Source organism: Hemibagrus wyckioides, linkage group LG23, assembly GCF_019097595.1.
Source record: "Hemibagrus wyckioides isolate EC202008001 linkage group LG23, SWU_Hwy_1.0, whole genome shotgun sequence".
Taxonomy (NCBI): domain Eukaryota; kingdom Metazoa; phylum Chordata; class Actinopteri; order Siluriformes; family Bagridae; genus Hemibagrus; species Hemibagrus wyckioides.
In genome coordinates, this window is record NC_080732.1 from 16,495,540 (window position 1) to 16,516,263 (window position 20,724).

The window sequence follows — 20,724 nt, forward strand, 5'->3', positions numbered from 1 at the left end:
ATGACCAGGCAGGGCCATCTGTTTTTATTCGAGTATGCGTAGAACAGCCGTTCTTTATAATCCTCTCTGACCGTGTGATGCCTGTTTATATAAGGAGCTACATATTAGATTAAACAAGGAGAAGCTGCTAATCTAAACCGGTGCAGCTATGTGAGTTTACACCACTCGAAACGTCCTTTAATCGCCTTTAATAACAAAAAGTTCATCAGTTGACATTTCCATCATTTAAATAACTCAGATAAGACATGATTTCTTTTCCCTCCTTCATATTTATATAAGACATCATTTAAACACTCCTTCATTTCAGCTTTTGCTTTTTACATAAAAATAGATTATCAAAAGTACATAACGAAAAGTGCAAATTTAATTAATAAAAAAAGAAAAGCATATTTATCATTCATTTAAAAATAAAGACTTGTACAGTATGAAACGTAATTAAAGCACACTTCATGTTAAAATGACCAGTGCGTGAATACGGAAAACTTTATTTCTCAGATAAATGCGTCACCATCTTGATTCCTCATGATTCAGGGTCTTTTGTCATAATTCTCGTAAATACAGGACTCTGCATCCTATCAAAGACAGAACAAATCCAAATCAAACAATATCAGGAATTGTTTTTGTTTTTATTTCACTATTTAGCTAATAGTTCTGCAATATTGATTTTTTTTTCCTACTTGCGATTTATCATTTAAAAACAATTTAATTGTTAAACCATTAAACCATAAAAAGACAAAGGGAATACAAGCATGTTCAGCATTCTGTGTTTAAGTAGAGTATTGCTGTGGATTTTTAGGTGATTTTGCAGTAATTCATAAGAAAAACAAGAAAAAAACATCTATTTTATTGAAGAGAAAAAGAAAGTGGCATATGTTTGAGAGACAGCTCGTGAGAAGTGATGAAGTGGTATCACGTAAAGACGATTAAATATTTAATACAAATTATATCTCACAAGCCTGTTTAGAAGAATGCTATAAAATGAAAGCATAGATGTTCTTTGTCTTAGTTATGGTTCATATAGAAACCCAAGTTGCAATCTAAAATGATTTTTATTGTGTATTATTATTATTCCACATGATCTGTGATGTTACCTGTTCTTTACAATGCTGTTCAGCCTGCGCTGTGTTCACATACAGGTCTTCATCTGAACTTAACCCGTAGTCATGGCTTACTTTATGAGACCTCACTTGCTGGACACTGTTGAGGTCTTTAGGTGGCTCTGCACGGCATCTAAATACACAAAGTCATGCTCATTAGAGATCACTGAGATTTATTTATTTCCATTTTCTTACAAAATGCAAACTTCAATAACTCAGTAATTGTGACCTTGTTTTTCCTTATACAGAGGATGCTGTCAAGATACAACACATTAAGTTCTGATTCAAATATGTGAATTGGGTATTTAAAACACAAACAAGGAAATAAGCAAAAAATACAGCTACTCTTTGTTACTTGATGATCTGATGATATTCTTCTTGTATATTTATTTAGCAACTGAGGCTTTGGTTAAGTACATATGTATAAATGCAAAAAAAGAGAAAAAAAAAACAATATAGAAATGATGTTTTAATTAAAATGTTTATTTCACACTCAAAGAATGAGAGGGTTGTCAGAATAACAACCATTCATCTATCCATCCATCTATTCAACCATCAATCCATCCATCCCACCAGACAACCCTCATCCATCCATTCATCCAACCATTGAACTATTCATCCATCCATCCATCCATCCATCCATCAATACCTCCAACCACCCATCCAACCATCAATCCATCCATACCTCCAACCACCCATCCATCCATCCATCCATCCATCCATCCATCCAACAACTGATACATCCATTTATCCAATGTACTGTTTATCCAATCATACAAAACTGTTCACATCAATTATTTCTTAAGAGAATGCAGCAAAACCCTGCAACTTTCCCCTGTAAAATGTTTTAATCAGATACAGTGGGGGAAAAACTTATTTGATCCCCTGCTGATTTTGTACGTTTGCCCACTGACAAAGAAATGATCAGTCTGTAATTTTAATGGTAGGTTTATCTGAACAGTGAGAGACGGAATAACAACAAAAAAATCCAGAAAAACACATTTCAAAAAAGTTATACATTGATTTGCATTTTATTGAGTGAAATAAGTATTTGACCCCTTTGCAAAACATGACTTAGTACTTGGTGGCAAACCCTTGTTGGCAATCACAGACGTCAGACATTTCCTGTAGTTGGCCACCAAAGCATAATGTTTCCACCTCCATGTTTGACGGTGGGGATGGTCTTCTTGGGGTCATAGGCAGCATTCCTCCTCCTCCAAACACGGCGAGTTGAGTTGATGCCAAAGAGCTGGATTTTGGTCTCATTTGACACAACACTTTTCACCCAGTTTTCCTCTGAATCATTCAGATGTTCACTGGCAAACTTCAGATGAGCCTGTACATGTGCTTTCTTTAGCAGGGGGACCTTGCGGGCGCTACTGGATTTCAGTCTTTCACGGTGTAGTGTGTTACCAATTGTTTTCTTGGTGACTATGGTCCCAGCTGCCTTGAGATCATTGACAAAATCCTCCAGTGTAATTCTGGGCTGATTCCTCGCCGTTCTCATGATCATTGAAACTCCATGAGGTGAGATCTTGCATGGAGCCCCAGAGGAAGATTGACAGTCCTTTTGTGTTTCTTCCATTTTGGAATAATCGCACCAACTGTTGTCACCTACTCACCAAGCTGCTTGGCGATGGTCTTGTAGCTCATTCCAGCCTTGTGTAGGTCTACATTCTTCCATTGACAGCTCTTTGGTCTTGGCCATGATGGAGAGTTTGGAATCTAATTGATTGCTTCCTTCTGTGGACAGGTGTCTTTCATACAGTTAACGAGCTGAGATTAAGGGCACTCCCCGAGAGTGCTCCTACTGTAATCTCAGCTCCTTACCTGTATAAAAGACACCTGGGAGCCAGAAATCTTTCTGACTGATAGGGGATCAAATACTTATTTCACTCATTAAAATGCAAATCAATGTAGAACTTTTCTGAAATGCGTTTTTCTGGATTTTTTTGTTGTTATTCTGCCTCTCACTGTTCAAATACACCTACCATTAAAATTACAGACTGATCATTTCTTTGTCAGTGGGCAAACGTACAAAATCAGCAGGGGATCACTGTAGATAACCATTTTTTTCAAATGTACAAAACTTTTAAAAAATAAATAAATAGTACCTCTTTTTACAAATCACAACTGCTGTCACAAGTGCTATGATGCCAAGCACACAGGCTGCCCCAACCCCAGCCACCAGCGCCACTTAAAGCACAGGAAATAAACTCATTAACAAATACATCATTTATCTATGTGACATCTATTGTGTTTGCTTTCAAACCACATCAGACTGAACCGTACTTTCAGAGTTGATGTACATATGGGCAACTTTGGTGCCTGCAAGGTTTGTTGCTGTGCAGGTGACATCCCCCCCCCAGCCCTGCGGTCCAGTCAACTGTGACACTGTCATGCTGCTATTGTCCAGGGTTGTGGTGTTGAAGGCTGAAGAAAGTGTACTGCTGCCATCTATGGACCAAGAGATAACAGCGTTTGGTCTGGCCACAGTTTGACACATGCACTTTAGCAGTCCGTTCTCCGTGGAGCAAAACTGGCCTGGCAAGATGGTTGGAGGATCTGAGATGCAGAGGGGGTAAGAATGTTAGAAGAATGTGTTCAATAAAAAAACAAATGAAGTAAACATGCCTACTCAGCCGTTGGTCCACAGCTAAAAATATCAGAGTTCAAATACTGATGAGAAAAGTGGAAGTAAATTTTGAAGAACAGTCTGGACAGATAGATAGACTGTCTATTTTTAAGTATCAGCTTCATGCAGAAACAAGCCTAAAGTTAAATACTGCAAAAGAAAGCTATGATGGTGAGTAAGAATTGAAAACAAAAACTTGAAGAAGGTTATAGCAAACCATCCATCCATTCCGACCCTGGTGTGCAGAAAAAAAAAATTGCACACATGCACATTAAACCAGGAAGGAGATTTTGAAAAGAGCTAGCAGAAGCAAAAAGAGCTGAATATAGACTTTCATTCGCTGCTTTCGAAATTAAACTATTGGTCAAGTAACTAAAGTTTTTGTTATTTTGTGTTACAGACAAATGAGCACACTTAAGCTCTTTTCACTTGAGCCTGAGAGGGCAGGGAACTTGACATAGCATCTGACGCAGACTTATGTTTTTCATAAGTCTTTCATGTACATATTCTGTGTTTACTACACTAGTCAGCCTGCTGCCAATCTTAACCAACAATTTTAACTCTTATATGTGAAGAATTAAAAACTCTGGGTGTGGTGTTTTACAGTCCCTTTAGGATTCTGAGTTTTTGCAATAACAAAATTAATGCAAAATCAAGCAAACTCCACAAAATGTTCCATAATAATGCAGATGTAGGCCAAAATGAGTCATGTGACATAACACACCTTCAGCCACATGCATCAAACAAGAGTATAGCTCTCATAGAAAGTCAGAAGATATGTGACTTCAGTGGTAGTCATTTAAAAGAAAGACACCACAGCAACTGCTTAGTGCAGTTTAGAGAAGCAATTTGACATCATGCACTACTCTGACGCTCGATTGGCAATTAATATCGATGTTTTTCCAAAAGATATCAACATCAAGACAACTATAGTGAACAGTGAGCGCTAGCTGCTTTGATTCACCGCGTCCAATGGGGTTAATGATGATGCAAGAAACATATGTGTTTCTCTTAACATCTCGAAGGACAACAGTGTTTCCTTTGTAGCGGTTTGTGATGCTGTTTTGAGTGATGACCCACTCGTGGTCTGTGGGTGCAGGCCTGCAATCGCTGATACATTTAAGGGAGATGCTGTCACCCTCGATCACAGTGCTCTGTCCTGTGAAATCTACTCTCACATCCGTAGGAGCATCTGATGAAATAGTATAAATATAAAATATGTTTATAAATACATCCATATTTATATATAAAACAGCTGGGAGAGGAATGAAAGTCAGTCTTAGTAAGACTGAGTACACATGCGTGAATGAAAGGGAGGGAAGTGGAACAGTAAGATTACAGGGTGAAGAGGTGAAGAAGGTAAGTACTTGGAGTCAACAGTCCAGAGTAATGGAGAGTGTGGGAAAGAGGTAAAGAAGCGAGTGCAGGCAGGTTGGAATGGGTGGAGAAAGCTGTCGGGAGTTCTGTGTGATAGAAAAATATCAGCGAGAATCAAGGGGAAGGTGTACAAGACAATGGTGAGACCAGCCATGCTGTATGGTTTAGAGGCAGTGTCACTGAGGAAGAGACAGTGTAACTTTTTGACCTATTTGGCTAGACCAAAGCCTCTCTGTAGCCCAGGCGCAGAGAGTGCTTGGCCTCATGGCGGCAGCAGCCAACGTTATCCCTTTGGGTCTTCTTCACATAAGGCCGTTCCTGCTCTGGCTCAGGGGTGTGAGCTTTTATCCCCGCAGGCATCCCATCAGTGCCATAAGGGTTACGTCTCTATGGACTTCATACCCTGCTTATGTGGAGAAGACCCCAGTTTCTGACCTAGGATCCCACACTAGGGGCGCGTCTTTGTCGCAAGACTTTTTCAGTTGATGCCTTGCTTTCGAGCTAGGGAGTGGTCTTGGATGGCCGCCCCGCCCAGGGTCTCTGGGAGGGCCCTCATCTCTCATGGTACATAAATTGCCTGGAGATGACGGCCGTGTTTCTAGCATTGAAACACTTGTCCTCTGGGCCTCCTTGGGTAGGCACCCTCTGGTCTCTCACTTTCTGTGCATTGCCAGGCAGCTGAGACCATCCTGCAGACCACACCTCCCCTCCTGGGACCTCTCTGTGGTCCTAAAGGGGCTGCTGGGAGCTCGCTTTGAGTCAGCCTCTAAGAAATTTCTGACCCTAAAGACGGCTCTGCTCTTAGCCTTGGACTCCCTTAGAAGGGTAGGAGATCTACAGACTCTTTCACCTGCTAAGAATTTTCCCATGGCATGTCCAAGGCTATCCTGCACCCCAGGGCAGGATATGTCCCCAAAGTGCCCAGGATGGCCTTTTGTCCGATCATCTTGCAGGCTTTCTGTCCTCCACCCCATGAGTTGGCGGAACAAAAGAAGCTGAACTTGCTTTGCCCGGTAAGGGCCCTGAGAACGTAAGTCCTCCTCCTTGTCCATCTGCTTTGAGAGCCGGAACAAGCGCAATCTGATCTCTAAGCAGCAGGGCTTACAGTTATTATGCTGTTTTCCAAAAAAAAAAAAAAGGCTAAAAGGCTGCATCTCCTATTAATTTTTCTAAAATGAAGAAGCGCTGACACTGGAGCCTCCTTTCTTAAATCCTAAGTCTTTATTTCACCATCTCAACAATTGCACAATAAGTCCTTGTAAGATATTATAGGAACGCTGGCATATTAGAAAGAGCTTGTTAATAAAGCGTTACAGACATATCGAAAACTTTAGAATAATCAAAATTAAGGTGCACTGGGCCTCCCAATACTTTTCTGTTTTGGTTAGAACCAGTTTGCACTGTTCTATGAAAGGAGTAGTTCATAGCATGGTAAAATAAGTTCTTTCTTTCTGGTCATTTTGAGCCTGTAAACAAACCCACAACTCCTCATGCTCCAGATACTAAACTACATAATGAAGGCCACTTTATTGCTCCCTTAATCAGTACAACAGTTTTCAGCTGTGCTAGCACAATTACAAAAGGGTTTTCTAAGAAAATGATTAACTTGGATTAGCAAACATAACAAACATCCTATGTAAAGCAATTATACAAAGCACTGACACTGGAGACTCCTTCTCTAATCGTAAATTAGCGACAGAAAACAGTAAATTACACACCACAGCAACTGCATAGATGCACAGTGCAGATTAGAGAAGCAATTTCACATCATACACTACCTTGACGCTGGATCACCAATTAACATAAGATGTTTTTCCAAAAGACATCAACATCAAGACGACTTACAGTGGACAGTGAGCGCTAGTTGCTTTGATTCACCGCGTCCAATGGAGTTAATGACGGTGCACGAAACATGTGTGTTTCTTTTAACATCTCGAAGGACAACAGTGCTTCCATTGTAGTGGGTTGTGATGCTGTTTTGAGTGACGACCCACTCGTGGTCTGTGGGTGCAGGCCTGCAATCGCTGGTACATTTAAGTGAGATACTGTGACCCTCGATCACAGTGCTCTGTCCTGTGAAATCTACTCTCACATCCGAAGGAGCATCTGATGAAATAGTATAAATATAAAATATGTTTATAAAAACAGCCATATTTATATACCAGATAAAACAGCTTGAAAACTTATCCAGAAATTTTTCCAGATTTAGAACTTACTTCAACTGTACCATCTAAATATTTTAGAATAAGTCACTAATGTAATTAAACAGGAATTTTCCTTGCACTAGTCTGATGAGATGGGGGGGCTTACGGTTATCATGCTGTTTTCCAAAAAAAAATGTTTGAAAGGCTGCAGCTCCTATTTATTCTTCTAAAATGATGAAGCGCTGACACTAGAGACTCCTTTCTTAAATCCTAAGTCACCATATCAACAATTATACACAATATAAAATCCAAACAGATATTATAGAAATGCTGATGTATAAGAAGAAGCTCGTTAATAAAATATTACAGACGTATCGACACCTTTAGAATAATCAGAATTAAGATTAATGTAGTGACTGAATGCATGCACAACAAGACTCAATGGCACGTTAGAACAAACACTACCTATCAAAAGTTTGGGATCACTTGGAAATTTCCTTGTTTTCCAGTTGTGCACCAGGCATCCCACTACTTTTCTGTTCTGGTTAGAACCAGTTTGCACTGTTCTATGAAAGGAGTAGTTCACAGCATGGTCAATTAAGTTCTTTCTTTCTGGTCATTTTGAGCCTGTAAACAAACCCTCAACTCCTGATGCTCCAGATACTAAACTTACCTAAAGAAGGCCACATTTTTTGCTTTTCCAAAAGACATCAACATCAAGACAACTTACAGTGAACAGTGAGCGCTAGCTGCTTTGATTCACCGCGTCCAATGGAGTTAATGGCGATGCAAGAAACATGTGTGTTTCTCTTAACATCTCGAAGGACAACAGTGTTTCCATTGTAGCGGTTTGTGATGCTGTTTTGAGTGATGACCCACTCGTGGTCTGTGGGTGCAGGCCTGCAATCGCTGGTACATTTAAGGGAGATGCTGTCACCCTCGATCACAGTGCTCTGTCCTGTGAAATCTACTCTCACATCCGAAGGAGCATCTGATGAAATAGTATAAATATAAAATATGTTTATAAATACAGCTATATTTATATATAAAACAGCTGGGAGAGGAATGAAAGTCAGTCATAGTAAGACTGAGTACATGTGCGTGAATGAAAGGGAGGGAAGTGGAACAGTAAGATTACAGGGTGAAGAAGGTAAGTACTTGGAGTCAACAGTCCAGAGTAATGGAGAGTGTGGGAAAGAGGTAAAGAAGTGAGTGCAGGCAGGTTGGAATGGGTGGAGAGAAAAATATCAGCAAGAATCAAGGGGAAGGTGTTCAAGACAGTGGTGAGACCGGCCATGCTGTATGGTTTAGAGGCAGTGTCACTGAGGAAGAGACAGGAGTCAGAGCTGGAGGTAGCAGAGCTGAAGATGTTGAGGTTCTCTTTGGGAGTGACACGGTTGGACAGGATTAGGAACAAGTACATCAGAGGGACAGCTCATGTTGGACGTTTGGGGGACAAAGTTAGATTAAGACATGTTCAGAGGAGGGAGAGTGAGTATATTGGTAGGAGAATGTTGAACATGGAGCTGCCAGGCAGGAGGCAAAGAGGAAGGCCAAAGAGGAGGTATATGGATGTAATAAATGAGGATATGAAGCTAGTGGGTGCAAGTGTTGAGGATGCAGGAGATATGGATAGGTGGACAGAGCCCTCTGGCAACCTCTGAAGGGAAAAGCCGAAAGAAGAAGAAGATAAAACAGCTGGGAAACTTTTCCAGAAAGCGCCACATTTTTTCCAGATTTAGAATTTACTTTTACTGTACCATCTCAATATTGTACAATAAGTCAGTAATATAATTTAACAGGAGTTTTCCTTGCAGCAGTCTAAAGAGAAGAAAGGGCTTATACTGTTTTCCAAAAAAAAAAAAAAAAGTTTGAAAGGCTGTATCTCCTATTTTTCTTCTAAAATGATGAAACGCTGACACTTTCTTTAGACTCCTTTCTTAAATCCTAAGTGTCTTATTCACCATATCCAGACAGATATTATAGAAATATGGTATAGACACCTTTAGAATAATCAGAATCGAGATTAATGAAGTGACTGAATATATGCAACCACAAGACACAATAGCAGATTAGAACATACACTACCCATCAAAAGTTTGGGATCACTTGGAAATTTCCTTGGTTTCCATTTGTGTGACAATGTAGATCTTTCTTTAAAAACCATCCGATTAATTTCATGTTTCTGAAAGGAATAAAAATTGGCTTTTCATTGAAAAACCAGCAAATTTCCAAGGGATCCAAAACTTTTGAACAGTAGTATAGATTACTGCTTAACGTAACTACTAACAAATTAAACATGACCTGTAGGCTGGATTGCTGCTCTCTGTGGCACACCGTGTTACAAAGAAACTGAATAGCATCAAGACGACTTACAATGCACATCGTTTAGGTTAGTTTAGGTTAGTGGTGATGCAGGAAACCGACGTGTCTCTTGTCACATCGAGGACAATTGTACTTCCTTTACGCTGGACGGTGGTGTTGTTTTGAGTGACAAGCCACTCATAGTGTTTGGGTATAGATCGGCTGTTGCTGGTAAATTAAAGTGAGATCTTGTGATCTTCACCCACAGTGCTACTTCCTGCGTAATCTATTCTCACATTCGTATGCGCGTCTGATATATAAAGTATGTTTACAAGTGCAGCTTCCTTTTTATATCTTATAAGACACTTCATTTTTACAGAAAGGGTTTGTTCATAATGCAGTTCAGTCCCTAAATTTATAGGCTTAAGATTTTATATAGATTATAGATTTTATAGAATCTTAACTAGAAACTATGCACTTAGGTTCGTGTCATCAATTGATTTAATATAATAATTAGTCATTCAACAATGTATGCCATTATCTCACCAGATACGATAAAAGTTGACATATGCAACATTTTGAACTATTTTATGAATATTATCTCTCCAGATGCAGCTTATATCTAGATACTGTGTACTGTATGTGTTTATTCCATTTAAGCAACCTCTATTACAGTATCTGAGAAAACAGATAAGAATTATCAACTAATATAAAGTAATATTCAATAAATCAGTCTTACTGATAGATGGTGTTAAATATTAAGAATGGAATAATACGCTGAAATGACAAGATGACTTGTGAAAAAAGGTATGTGGTTGAAAAAAGGTATCTAGTTAAAATAAGCAGATATTAAACACAAAAACAATGCATTTCAACTGTTTTTCACATTCTTCAGAATGTCTGAGGGTTCTCTGATCTCAGCTTTGATTTCAGACTTGAGAACAAATGTAAAATCATTTGTCTTTACTTACATGAGACGTAGAGTGGGGCTGAAGTACTCTGAAAATAATCTCCACCGAACGAGGCTCTGCAGCTGAGTTGTTTGCCATGGTCTTGACGAGTTACTGTGAACGTATCGCTGAGCTCAGTGTCCCATAACGTCGCCTCGATATTCGTGTGGATCGGCTCTTGAAAAGTGCCACTCAAACCCATCCAGGACAGCTGCGGTGATGTGGGGCAAGAAGTACGGAATTTGCATTTTGCAGTGAAAGCCTGTCCCTCCACCTGCCTGCTTTCCATGGTTATATCAGGATTAATGGGGTCCACTGTGAGAAATGAATAGATATTTATGACGAAGCGACAGCTACAAATACAATAGTGGCAATGACAACAATGTCAGTGACACACTTTTTTGCAGAGTTTTCTCCCCAGTTTGGTTAGCTTGTGAAAAATATTTTAGAGACCAAAAAGTGTATGCTAATCATAATGATCATCAATGACAGACGCATGATGCGTTTCGAATACTTCACTATTATCCATGTAAACAGATCATGACTGACAAGGATGGCCGTGTATAAACAACCCAAGACATAAGGGTGGGGGAGAGCTGACAGAGAGTGGACGTTTCTACAAAGAAAAGATCTTGAAACAGTTGCTCTATCAATCAGATCGGCTTTGTTGATTCTCGGTAATGTCTCTTTTGGCATTAAAAATATTCAAAGACTCTGACAGCCTGTATGGCAGAAGAATTTGTCCTGATGTTTGTTCTCCTGCCAATTCCCACCCACCAGCCAGGATTTCCCTGCTTTTCCTACGACAGCTACTACCAAGCTGGAAAGCTAGCCACTGGATGTTTACAAACTGCTGCTCATGCTGCATTACAAAGCAGCGTAAAACACTTCAGGAAAAGCAGTCTAAATGATCAGCCATCTTCTATGTACACAAGCTCACAAATAGCCATAACTGGCTAGGCGTTTCACTGTTTGGCTTTGAAATGTCACCAGAGTCGTAATATGAAACATTAGGAAACTTTTGACTGGACAATAGAACACCAATGAAGAGACAGCAGAGAGTGTTTATATTGAGCGGGCATGCTTCTTAAGCTCATTGGCAACCAACTGTCAAGTGCTGTGCAAAAGTCTTAGGCATGAGTTAAGAAATATAGTAAAGACGCCTTTAAAGGTGTAACGTATAACAGCACTAAACTAAACATAGTTAGTTTTTGGTATGAAAAGCCTTTGTCTTAATATCAAATGTTGATATATGAAATTGGCTTCTAGAAAACACAAATTAGGAAAAGTAATGTTTTTTAACCCTTTAATGCAGAACTCATAAAACAAACATCTAAAATAAAATTAGCATTAAAAATGTACAGCGCCAAAAACTTTTGCCCAGCACTGTATGTGTATGTGTGCTATATAGATATACAAGGAGTGCACGACAATGTCATTATATCAAGCCTCTGTCTAGTACATATCATGTACTCATTCTGAGGAATGGATTCATGTTTAGTTATATCCTCAAGGTATATGGTATATTATATCTATACTCACAAATGTCTAGTTTGGTGGTTCGGCTATAAAATCCTTGGTGTTCGTTATCAGTTTTCCAGACCCATACGTACAGATCCACTTCACCGTCTGACCTCTGGACGTTGTCAATCCTTAAAGTGCAGTCTCCGTTCCCAGCATTTCCTGTGATTGATGTCCTTCCTTTAAATTCATGCATTATCTCGTTCTGGTCATTGGAGTACACAACTGGGTATCCTGTACTTTTGTACTTATACCAGGCGACTTTTTTGTAAGGGATAGTGCTGCACTTCACCAACACACAGCTTTTCCTGATGGCTTTGACTCTTTCGGGGGTAGACGCCTCCCAGCAACGACACACACCGCCTAGCAGAGAAACTGAGGAGAGAAGATACATCGTTTGTCTTTTCTTCCTGGTTATAAACACAGATTGCGGGGATTCTGAAACTTTTAATAGAAATCGGATCCTGATTATGACATGACATCATACTCTGGATAATTATAACGATATCCATATTATATAGAAAAGTGAGGAAGCTTTTATATCAAAGCTATTATAAAATCATGCAAGATACAATTCAACAACTGATCTCCTGGGATTTTCACACACAACAGCACATAACACATCTCTAGAGTTTACACAACACATCTCTAGAGTTTACTCAGAACGGTGTTTCCCAGCCTGTAAATAAAAGTAGCTTCATTTTGCCTGCATTTGTCTCAATTAAAGATCTCATGTGGTTTGAAAAGCATTTCTTATTTTGTGAAATCACTAACCAACTAATCAAGTAGATTACATAACACTAATGTTTTATCATAACCAATAGTGGGACAGAAATTAGTTCAAAGTAGTTAGAATTGTAGAATATAAATGGTTGTACAAACCAGTACTATTGCAGCACAGGTGTTTTAAAGAACTAAAACTTTTAACTGTTCTACATAAGCTTTCAAAGTTCTAATAAGGTACCAACATATACGGGAAATAAAATCTTTTTAAAGCATATTGAAAATATGCAGAGTGCAGGATTCTGCTTTTTTACTTCTGCTTTTACTTCTTTTCTATAAATAAAAGTAAAACTTCACCGTTTTCATTCATGGAATAGAAAGTACAGGTCATCAGCTTCTCAGAAGACATTTCTGTTCGCGGTATCATTTATTAAAAGCCAATAACCACATGCAATGTGACAAAAATCTTGTTCTCGCAAACTGACCTCTCATCATTTTTCTGAGAAGATGAAGTGTGAAATATGGCATATGTGAGAAATATGAAAATGTGCAGCAAAATAAAATATATATATATATATAAAGCTTTTATTCAAGCCAAAAAAAATTAGGCTTCTGTCCTCTGACCTTTCATGTAATTTATAGTATGATTAGATTAATTCAATTCAATTATTTTATTTTATTTATATTAATTTTAACAGTGGACTCACTGTTTTCTCAAATGAGAAAATAGTGTTACAAAAAAATATATAATGTTATAAAAAAAATTACAGACTGTGTCAACTCAGATTCCACTCCACAGTCTCTATCAGAAAGTGCTGATTCCCAAAATATCGTAGAGAAATATGTTTAATTCAATTCAATTCAGTTTAGTTTTATTTGTATAGCGCTTTTCACAGTGGACATTGTCTCAAAGCTGCATTACCAAATATTCTGAACAATTAATCAAATCAATTATTAGTATGGGAGCAGCAGCAGGACATCAAGGACTATCAGCTGAACAGAGGGCACACATGACCGTGTCTACCATTTAAAGATATCTGGCTAGATGATAGTATCACCCGGCTACTTAGACTTAATTTACATTTAAAGCAAAACCCCATTTAAATTACAAACAATGTATAAAATGTTTAAGCAGGATTTGTCCTGTGTTGTTTTTGACTTAGATGAACCCAAATTACTTCATGTATTTTGCCACTGCCATTCACAATAAACTGCTTCTTCATTCTGTTAAGATTCTAAAGTACCTGAATCAGCCCGACGCAGCGTGGCAGCCGAATTATAACTAGATCGCTTCTAAACTGGTCATAGTGTAGCGAGCCCGACGCACCGCAGCTCTGTAAAGTATAAAACAATGTCCCGAGGTAGTGTGGTTTTGTCCGACATTCTGTGACAGCATTTTAAACTTAAGTTTTAAGGCCGAAGTACTGTGGCTAAGTAGACTGCTTTAAGATGAACCCGACGTACAGTAGTGTGGTTTTGTCCGACGTACTGTGACAGTGTTACATTTTGAACTGTTTGTTAGTGTTTCTGTTTGTGAGTCGTGAGTGTTATTGTAGTTGAAATTGAGGCCTTATGGAATAAAGCAATGAGGTGTTCAAAATCAAAAGACCGACGTATTGTGGCTGTTTTATTCATTTGCATCTAAAGTACCGAAGCTGTAAATAAATGAACTAAGATGTATACTAAAGCAACTAGATAATGTGCAGTCACTGAAGTTGTGCGTCGCTATTGAATTACTCTCATTTATTCAAAAAGATTGTAAAAATGGAAGAGCTGATTGTTAAATACTTCGCTAAGCACGGCTCTCAGGGAATGTTTAATGGAACAGAGTATATTGTTGATAAGCAGTATGAGTGGGCTCTAAGTTTGAAAATTATCCCAAAATGACTAGTAACAAAAAGAAAAAATTGCCAATGCATTTCAAACAGTTTTTGTCATACAAAGAAAGTAGAAAGACTCTAGATGCATTAAAAGCTAAAAATTAGCAACTTCACTTTGGACTTGCTGATGGACTAATTTCTAAAAGAAATTGCCAGGCTAGTGAAACAATCTGGAAGGAAGAAAATGTCAGGCGGAATGAGATCACACTTCTTAGAATAACATGCTTAGATCATCCATGGCAACACTGTCCAGTGATGTAGAGGAAGCAAAGACTGCACTTAAAGTTCTAATGAAAAAAATGGCACAACTCAGAAGAACAATGACAGAGTTTCAGAAATGCCAGATCTGCATAAAGATAGCAGTGAGAACAGGAAAGAGATTCTCAGTCAGTAGTCAATGCTCTGCAAAGTTAGAGTTCCCACGGCACCAATTCACTCTACTATGACTATGCATAAACGTGAAGGAGGGACGGAACCAGTGACCTCTATTAAGGTCAGAGGGTTTAATCCCAATGAGGGTTTGAGCCCAATGCCAAACAAGATCCTTTAGATTTTCTAAAAACTTTGAGCAACATGCTGACATTTACAAATTTACATGGTGATGCATGCGTTGTGTTTACTATGTGTCTGCCTGGCACTTTGTCTGGAGCAGAACTGAACCTGCATGAACCAGAACTGATGTCTGATGTCAGTTAACTAAGATAAATTATCTGATGTGCACACGAGGAAAGGGAAGCAGCCAATGGCATTTTCAGAGCGATTATTGTGGGCATTCAAAACTTTCAGTGGCAATCCTGATATGGCTCAGAATGATGTCAGTTTCAAGTCTGCTTTGGTTAACGAATGTGACCCACTTACTCGTCCTGCTGTAACAATGTTTGTGACCCATTTCTCTGAATATAATGACATCATTGCTAAAATGATACAGTTACCCGAAGTAGTGTGGTTTTGTCTGACGTGCTGTGACAGCGCTTTAGACTTAAGTATTAAGCCCGAAGTACTGTGGCTACGTGGACTGTTTTAAAACATAACACACAAAAACCCGACGTGGTGTGGTTTTGTCTGAAGTACTGTGAGGGTGTTAAAACTGTAAAGTAATTGAAACTTATTGTGTAGTTGTTATAATTGGTTGTATTGGAATCGTTGTTTCTAAGGTAACTGAAGCAAAGTGCTTAAGTGTAAAGGTTTCTAAAGTAACTGAAACTTCTTGTGTAGTTGTTATAATTCTGTTTAGATTCTAAACTAAGTGAATCAGCCCGACGCAGTGTGGCAGCCGAATTATAACTAGATAGTTTCTAAAGTACGTGAAACTGTATTGAGTACTGTGGCTTATTAGACTTTTAAAATATAACAGATAAACCCGACGTAGTGTGGTTTTGTCCGACGTACTGTGACAGTGTTACATGTTAAACTGTTTGTGAGTGTTGTTGTTTGTGAATGTTGTTTGTGAGCTGTGAGTGTTATTGTAGTTGGATGTGAGGCCCGACAGGGTGTGGCTGTGTCTGAAACAGTGAGATTTCGAGTTCAAGAGCCCAACGTATTGTGGCTGGTTTATTCCACTCCACAGTACACATCTGCAAGAGCTCAGTCCCAAAAAGGCTTACATATCATATAGAAACATGTATAATTCAAAACAGATTATCTATTTGGTATCTTTACATCGGCTTATAGAAGCCTTACCAAACATTTAGAACACTTAATCCAATCAATTATTAGTCTGGGAGCGGCAGCAAGACATCAAGAACCGTCACTGAACAAAGGGAATATGTGACTGTGATTACCATTTAGTATTGCTCGACCAATTGGATGATAACACCTATAACAATACCTAGCCAAGGTGTATGTGACCATGATTACCATTTAAGGACATCCGGCTAGACGACAGTATCATCCAGCCGTTTGGGGGATACTCAGTTCTTACACTAATTTACATTTATAGTGAAACTCATTTAAATTACAGACGGGAAACACTGTATAAAAGGTTTGAGCAGGATTTGTCCTGCGTTCTTTTTGACTCCGATGAACCCAAAGTACTTTTGTATGTATTTTGTCACTGCGACGCTGCACTAAACTTCTACATTAAGATCTTCGACGCCCTCATCGTTTTATTTTTCTTACAAACCCCATTTAAATTACAAACAGGAAAAACAGAATAAAATGTTTAAGCAGGATTTGTCCTGCGTTCTTTTTGACTCTGATGAAAGTACTTCCTATATTTTGTCAATATAGAAGTTCATATAAACTTCATCTTCATTAATATAATTATGCAAATTATAATATTATATTATATTATATTATATTATATTATATTATATTATATTATATTATATTATATTATATTATATTATATTATATTATATTATATTTAAAACATTTTTTCCTTGAAAACATACGTCATTGACAATGTGCCTATAAAATTGAGACAAACATATCTTTCCTAAGCAGATGGGACTTTTTACCCTTCCACATTTATAACATAAACTGTATAACATTCATGTAGTTACTTTACCTGCAATGAAGAGCTGGAGTGTCCTGAACCGATCCATTACAGTCTCTGGCCTGGGGAAAAGAGGAAATAAAGGTATATGTCACACATGCTAACAGGATTTCCACAGGCTTTTATTTACAGCTGAATAAATAAAAGTGGCTTAAAAGGACACGAGAAAAGAAGAACGTATAAGCTTCTGGTACAATTCACACTTTCCATTCATATTGAGATAACAGCTGGATAAAATGTCGTGTAGAGTGTAAAGAATAAAAACTACCAAGAGTTTAAAGAATAAAAAAAAGTCTCCAGTGGATAATCCTACCTTGTTAATGTATATATATCCCTAATTCATATCCTGTTGCTCATCCCAGGACTTTTCATTCACTGTGCATGAACATTCTTTAATTGTAGTTTTCTCGTCTAGATCTATACATTTCAATGACACAGTGACGCCCCAGAGATGCCCAGGAAGTAGATAACAAGATAAAATGAAGTGAAACTGTAAAAGCTTCACAATCGCTCGAACCAGATTTACACACTGAAGAATAATAGTGACACAGATAGTTTGCAGGCATGTTCCTACCTTAAAAACATGGAAAGTGGCTTTGCTGTTGCTCTGCTCTCTTGATTGTGGTGATGAGGGTGTACCCGTTTGCTCCTTTTAAGTCAAGGAGGAGAGGAAACCAATAGGTCAGCCCCTTTTATTTAAGGCTTCACCACAGTCTGCGCTAAGCTACTAGATAACTTAAGAAGCCAGGTAAGACAGGTTTAAGCTGGCAGTTTAATAAATAAGTACTTTTCTGTGTAATACATACTATGTGTAACATGTTGGAGTACGATAAAGACGATGACGATGATGATGATGACGATTTTCTTACATTATGCTCCTAAAGATGATCTTTTTCTACCAACAGCAGCCTAGGTTTCTGTCACACACAGCACCCTAGATCAGTCAGAGAAACTTCCTCTTTCATTCAAGCATTGTCATCTACCGTGGGTGCCAGTTGGCATGATTCTGATATATTTTTAATGGCAAAATTGAAGTGAAACTGAGAAAACAGAAACGTGGGTGCCAACTACTCTCACTTGTTCGTGTTTACTGTATCAAAGGAAGATCAGAGATGATATCTACTGCGGTGTTGTGGTTCTTGGCGACCTACAACAAATGTGTGTGCGAAAAAATATCTTCAAAAGACTGACAGAAAACACCCACAAATCAGCATCACTGTATCTGGAGGCACACGACTTGTTTCGCAAATAATAGAGTCTCAAAATCTTTCATCTTTGAATGATAAGAAGAAGAAAAATCCCAGGATGGAAACTGCAATCAAGTGGAAAATCTATTACCCCTTTAACCACCCCCCATCCCTTTAGTTTCTTTTAATGCATGTTTGATTGTGCGCCAGTTGCTATGTCCAGAGACAGGAAAAGCCAAGTCGGAAATCTCCCATTCCCACCCATTTGTTATTAAATCAGAAAACTCGGAACCATTGCAATTATTATCCGCGGACTCGTTGTGCGCGCGCTGCAGCGTCGGGCGTCACCATAGTTACGCAGCAGGTGCCAACATCGCACCTTCTCATTGGCACCTTCCTGTACACTCTGAAACACGCGCACATCCGGTTCGTTCACGGGGTTTGTTGCTATGTTGAAGTGCATTTTGACAATTAAGTTGCGACCTTGAGAATAAAACTTCCAATGGCCGCTGGTGTTTTGGGATAAAAAAAGAAAACAGGTGAGTCTGCGGTGGCACATTTTTGTGGCGTATTAATTATTTGCATAGTTAACATTTAACCATTAGAGCTACCTGAATTCCTGAGACATGGAGTTTGCATGGAGGGGATAATTGTTAATATTAACCGTTCTGGAACACCTTTTACATTTCTATACAAAAGTTCACAAAATAATCTGCCACGCTTTTTTTTTTCTTCCTAATAAAGAGATGGACTAATATGCAAGGTGGGAAAAAATGACTCATTAGTGTAATTACACTAATTATTTACGACACTATACTAATATTAATTTGGAGATATAATTGGTTTGTAAACATGATTGTAGTCACGTGAGCAGTGAAAAACTTGTTATAAACATCTACCAGGTATATCAGTTCTCTTTAATTATTTTTAATATATAAGAATGTTTAGCGTTTAAGAGATATCTATATCTATGTCTAGGGAAAGTTTATAATTACATAGTTACACACACACACACACACACACACACACGCACAATCTTGTGAGTCTTGGCCGATTTACGGGGACAGTAGAGGGAGTAAAAAACATGATGAAACACATCATACATTGATTATTATTATTATTATTATTCTTTTTTATAACACATACCTTTTGATTTTCAATAATTTGTTTTTAATTCTGATCAAAAGAATTCAATTTATTTACCTTTGACCCCTTTTTTCGATTTAGGTTATACGGTTTCAATCGATTTAAACCCTCATTTCGGACAAATAAAAAAAATATATATATATTTATATTATAATACAAAATAATATGAAAATTCTTTAGTCTTTCTTGTTGTTATAAGTGTTATACATTCTCACCGAATGACTCACGAATCCTGAAGTAAGCCACGCCCCCCTTTCACAACCTCGCTGGACAGAGGAATAACGTAAACACCTCCGAATGGCTCCAGTGTTTAACTCCACATGTTAAAATACGGTTTAATACAGGAGCAAATCTCACGCCCTGTGCTTCAGCGCTGTCCAGAATCTCCTCGTCCTACGATGGTTTCGAAATAGTCTTGCCCCAGGTCCTTCCTCTTGCCTTACCACGTTTATTCGCTTTTCATGAAGCCCAGATCATCCGCCTACTAGTGCAGACGTGATACTTAAATCGAAAGTAAGGAAAACAAATGAAACAAAGTCATCCGCTTATTCTCTCTCTTTCTCTCTCTCTCTCTCTCTCTCTCTCTCTCTGTCATGCGCGCGCTCAAACACCCCCCAAAAGTCACCCACTTATCCAAATTCACAGCCTTGTGTCATGTTGCTTTACGTCACCATTTTGTCAGAAATAGATAGATAGATAGATAGATAGATAGATAGATAGATAGATAGATAGATAGATAGATAGATAGATAGATAGATAGAGCTGTGTAAGCCTGTAAGCATGATATCGATATTCAGTGTGATTTTGTGTGTCTTGTTACTGTGTAAGCTGCTGTAAAACAAGAATATCTGTCATGGGATCAATAAAGTATCTATCTATCTATCTATCTATCTATCTATCTATCTATCTATCTATCTATCTGTCTGTCTGTCTGTCTGTCTGTCTGTCTGTCTGTCTGTCTGTCTGTCTGTCTGTCTGTCTATCTATCTATCCATCCATTGTCTATACCCGCTTTATTCCTAATTAGGGTCACGGGGGTCTGCTGGAGCCTATCCCACCACACATAGGGCGAAAGGCAGGGGTACACCCTGGACAGGTCGCCAGTCCATCACAGGGTCTATCTATCTATCTATCTATCTATCTATCTATCTATCTATCTATCTATCTATCTATCTATCTATCTATCTATCTATCTATCTATCTATCTATCTACCTATCTGACTGTCTATCTGTCATCTATCTATGATGTAAAGTTAACATTCT

General features: G+C 38.4%; 2 protein-coding genes across 8 annotated transcripts in view; one reads left to right on the forward strand and one right to left on the reverse strand.

Annotated features, from left to right (window-relative positions):
• Nucleotides 1–175: 175 nt before the first annotated feature.
• LOC131344187 (B-cell receptor CD22-like) lies at nt 176–20,029 on the reverse strand. Of its 6 annotated transcripts, none has more exons than XM_058376268.1 (10): nt 19,677–20,029; nt 17,141–17,190; nt 12,050–12,403; nt 10,529–10,822; nt 7,984–8,244; nt 6,955–7,215; nt 3,390–3,662; nt 3,212–3,293; nt 1,092–1,230; nt 176–572 (listed from the first exon to the last, which is right to left on the reverse strand). In XM_058376268.1, the coding sequence occupies exons 2-10, from the start codon at nt 17,175–17,177 to the stop codon at nt 528–530; spliced, it is 1,746 nt and encodes a 581-aa protein (XP_058232251.1). In that variant the 5' UTR covers nt 17,178–17,190; nt 19,677–20,029; the 3' UTR covers nt 176–527. The 6 variants fall into 6 exon arrangements, with proteins under 6 accessions (XP_058232251.1, XP_058232254.1, XP_058232250.1 ...); XM_058376271.1 differs by lacking the exon at nt 19,677–20,029 and adding an exon at nt 17,703–17,820 and having other exon boundaries at nt 3,390–3,554; XM_058376267.1 differs by lacking the exon at nt 19,677–20,029 and adding an exon at nt 17,703–17,812.
• Nucleotides 18,720–20,724, forward strand: part of nek10 (NIMA-related kinase 10) — a 27,349-nt gene continuing 25,344 nt past the window's right edge. For both annotated transcript variants that reach the window (XM_058376265.1, XM_058376266.1), the window contains exon 1: nt 18,720–18,854. The gene's annotated coding sequence lies outside the window, so the exon portion shown is untranslated. The remainder of the gene's footprint in view (nt 18,855–20,724) is intronic.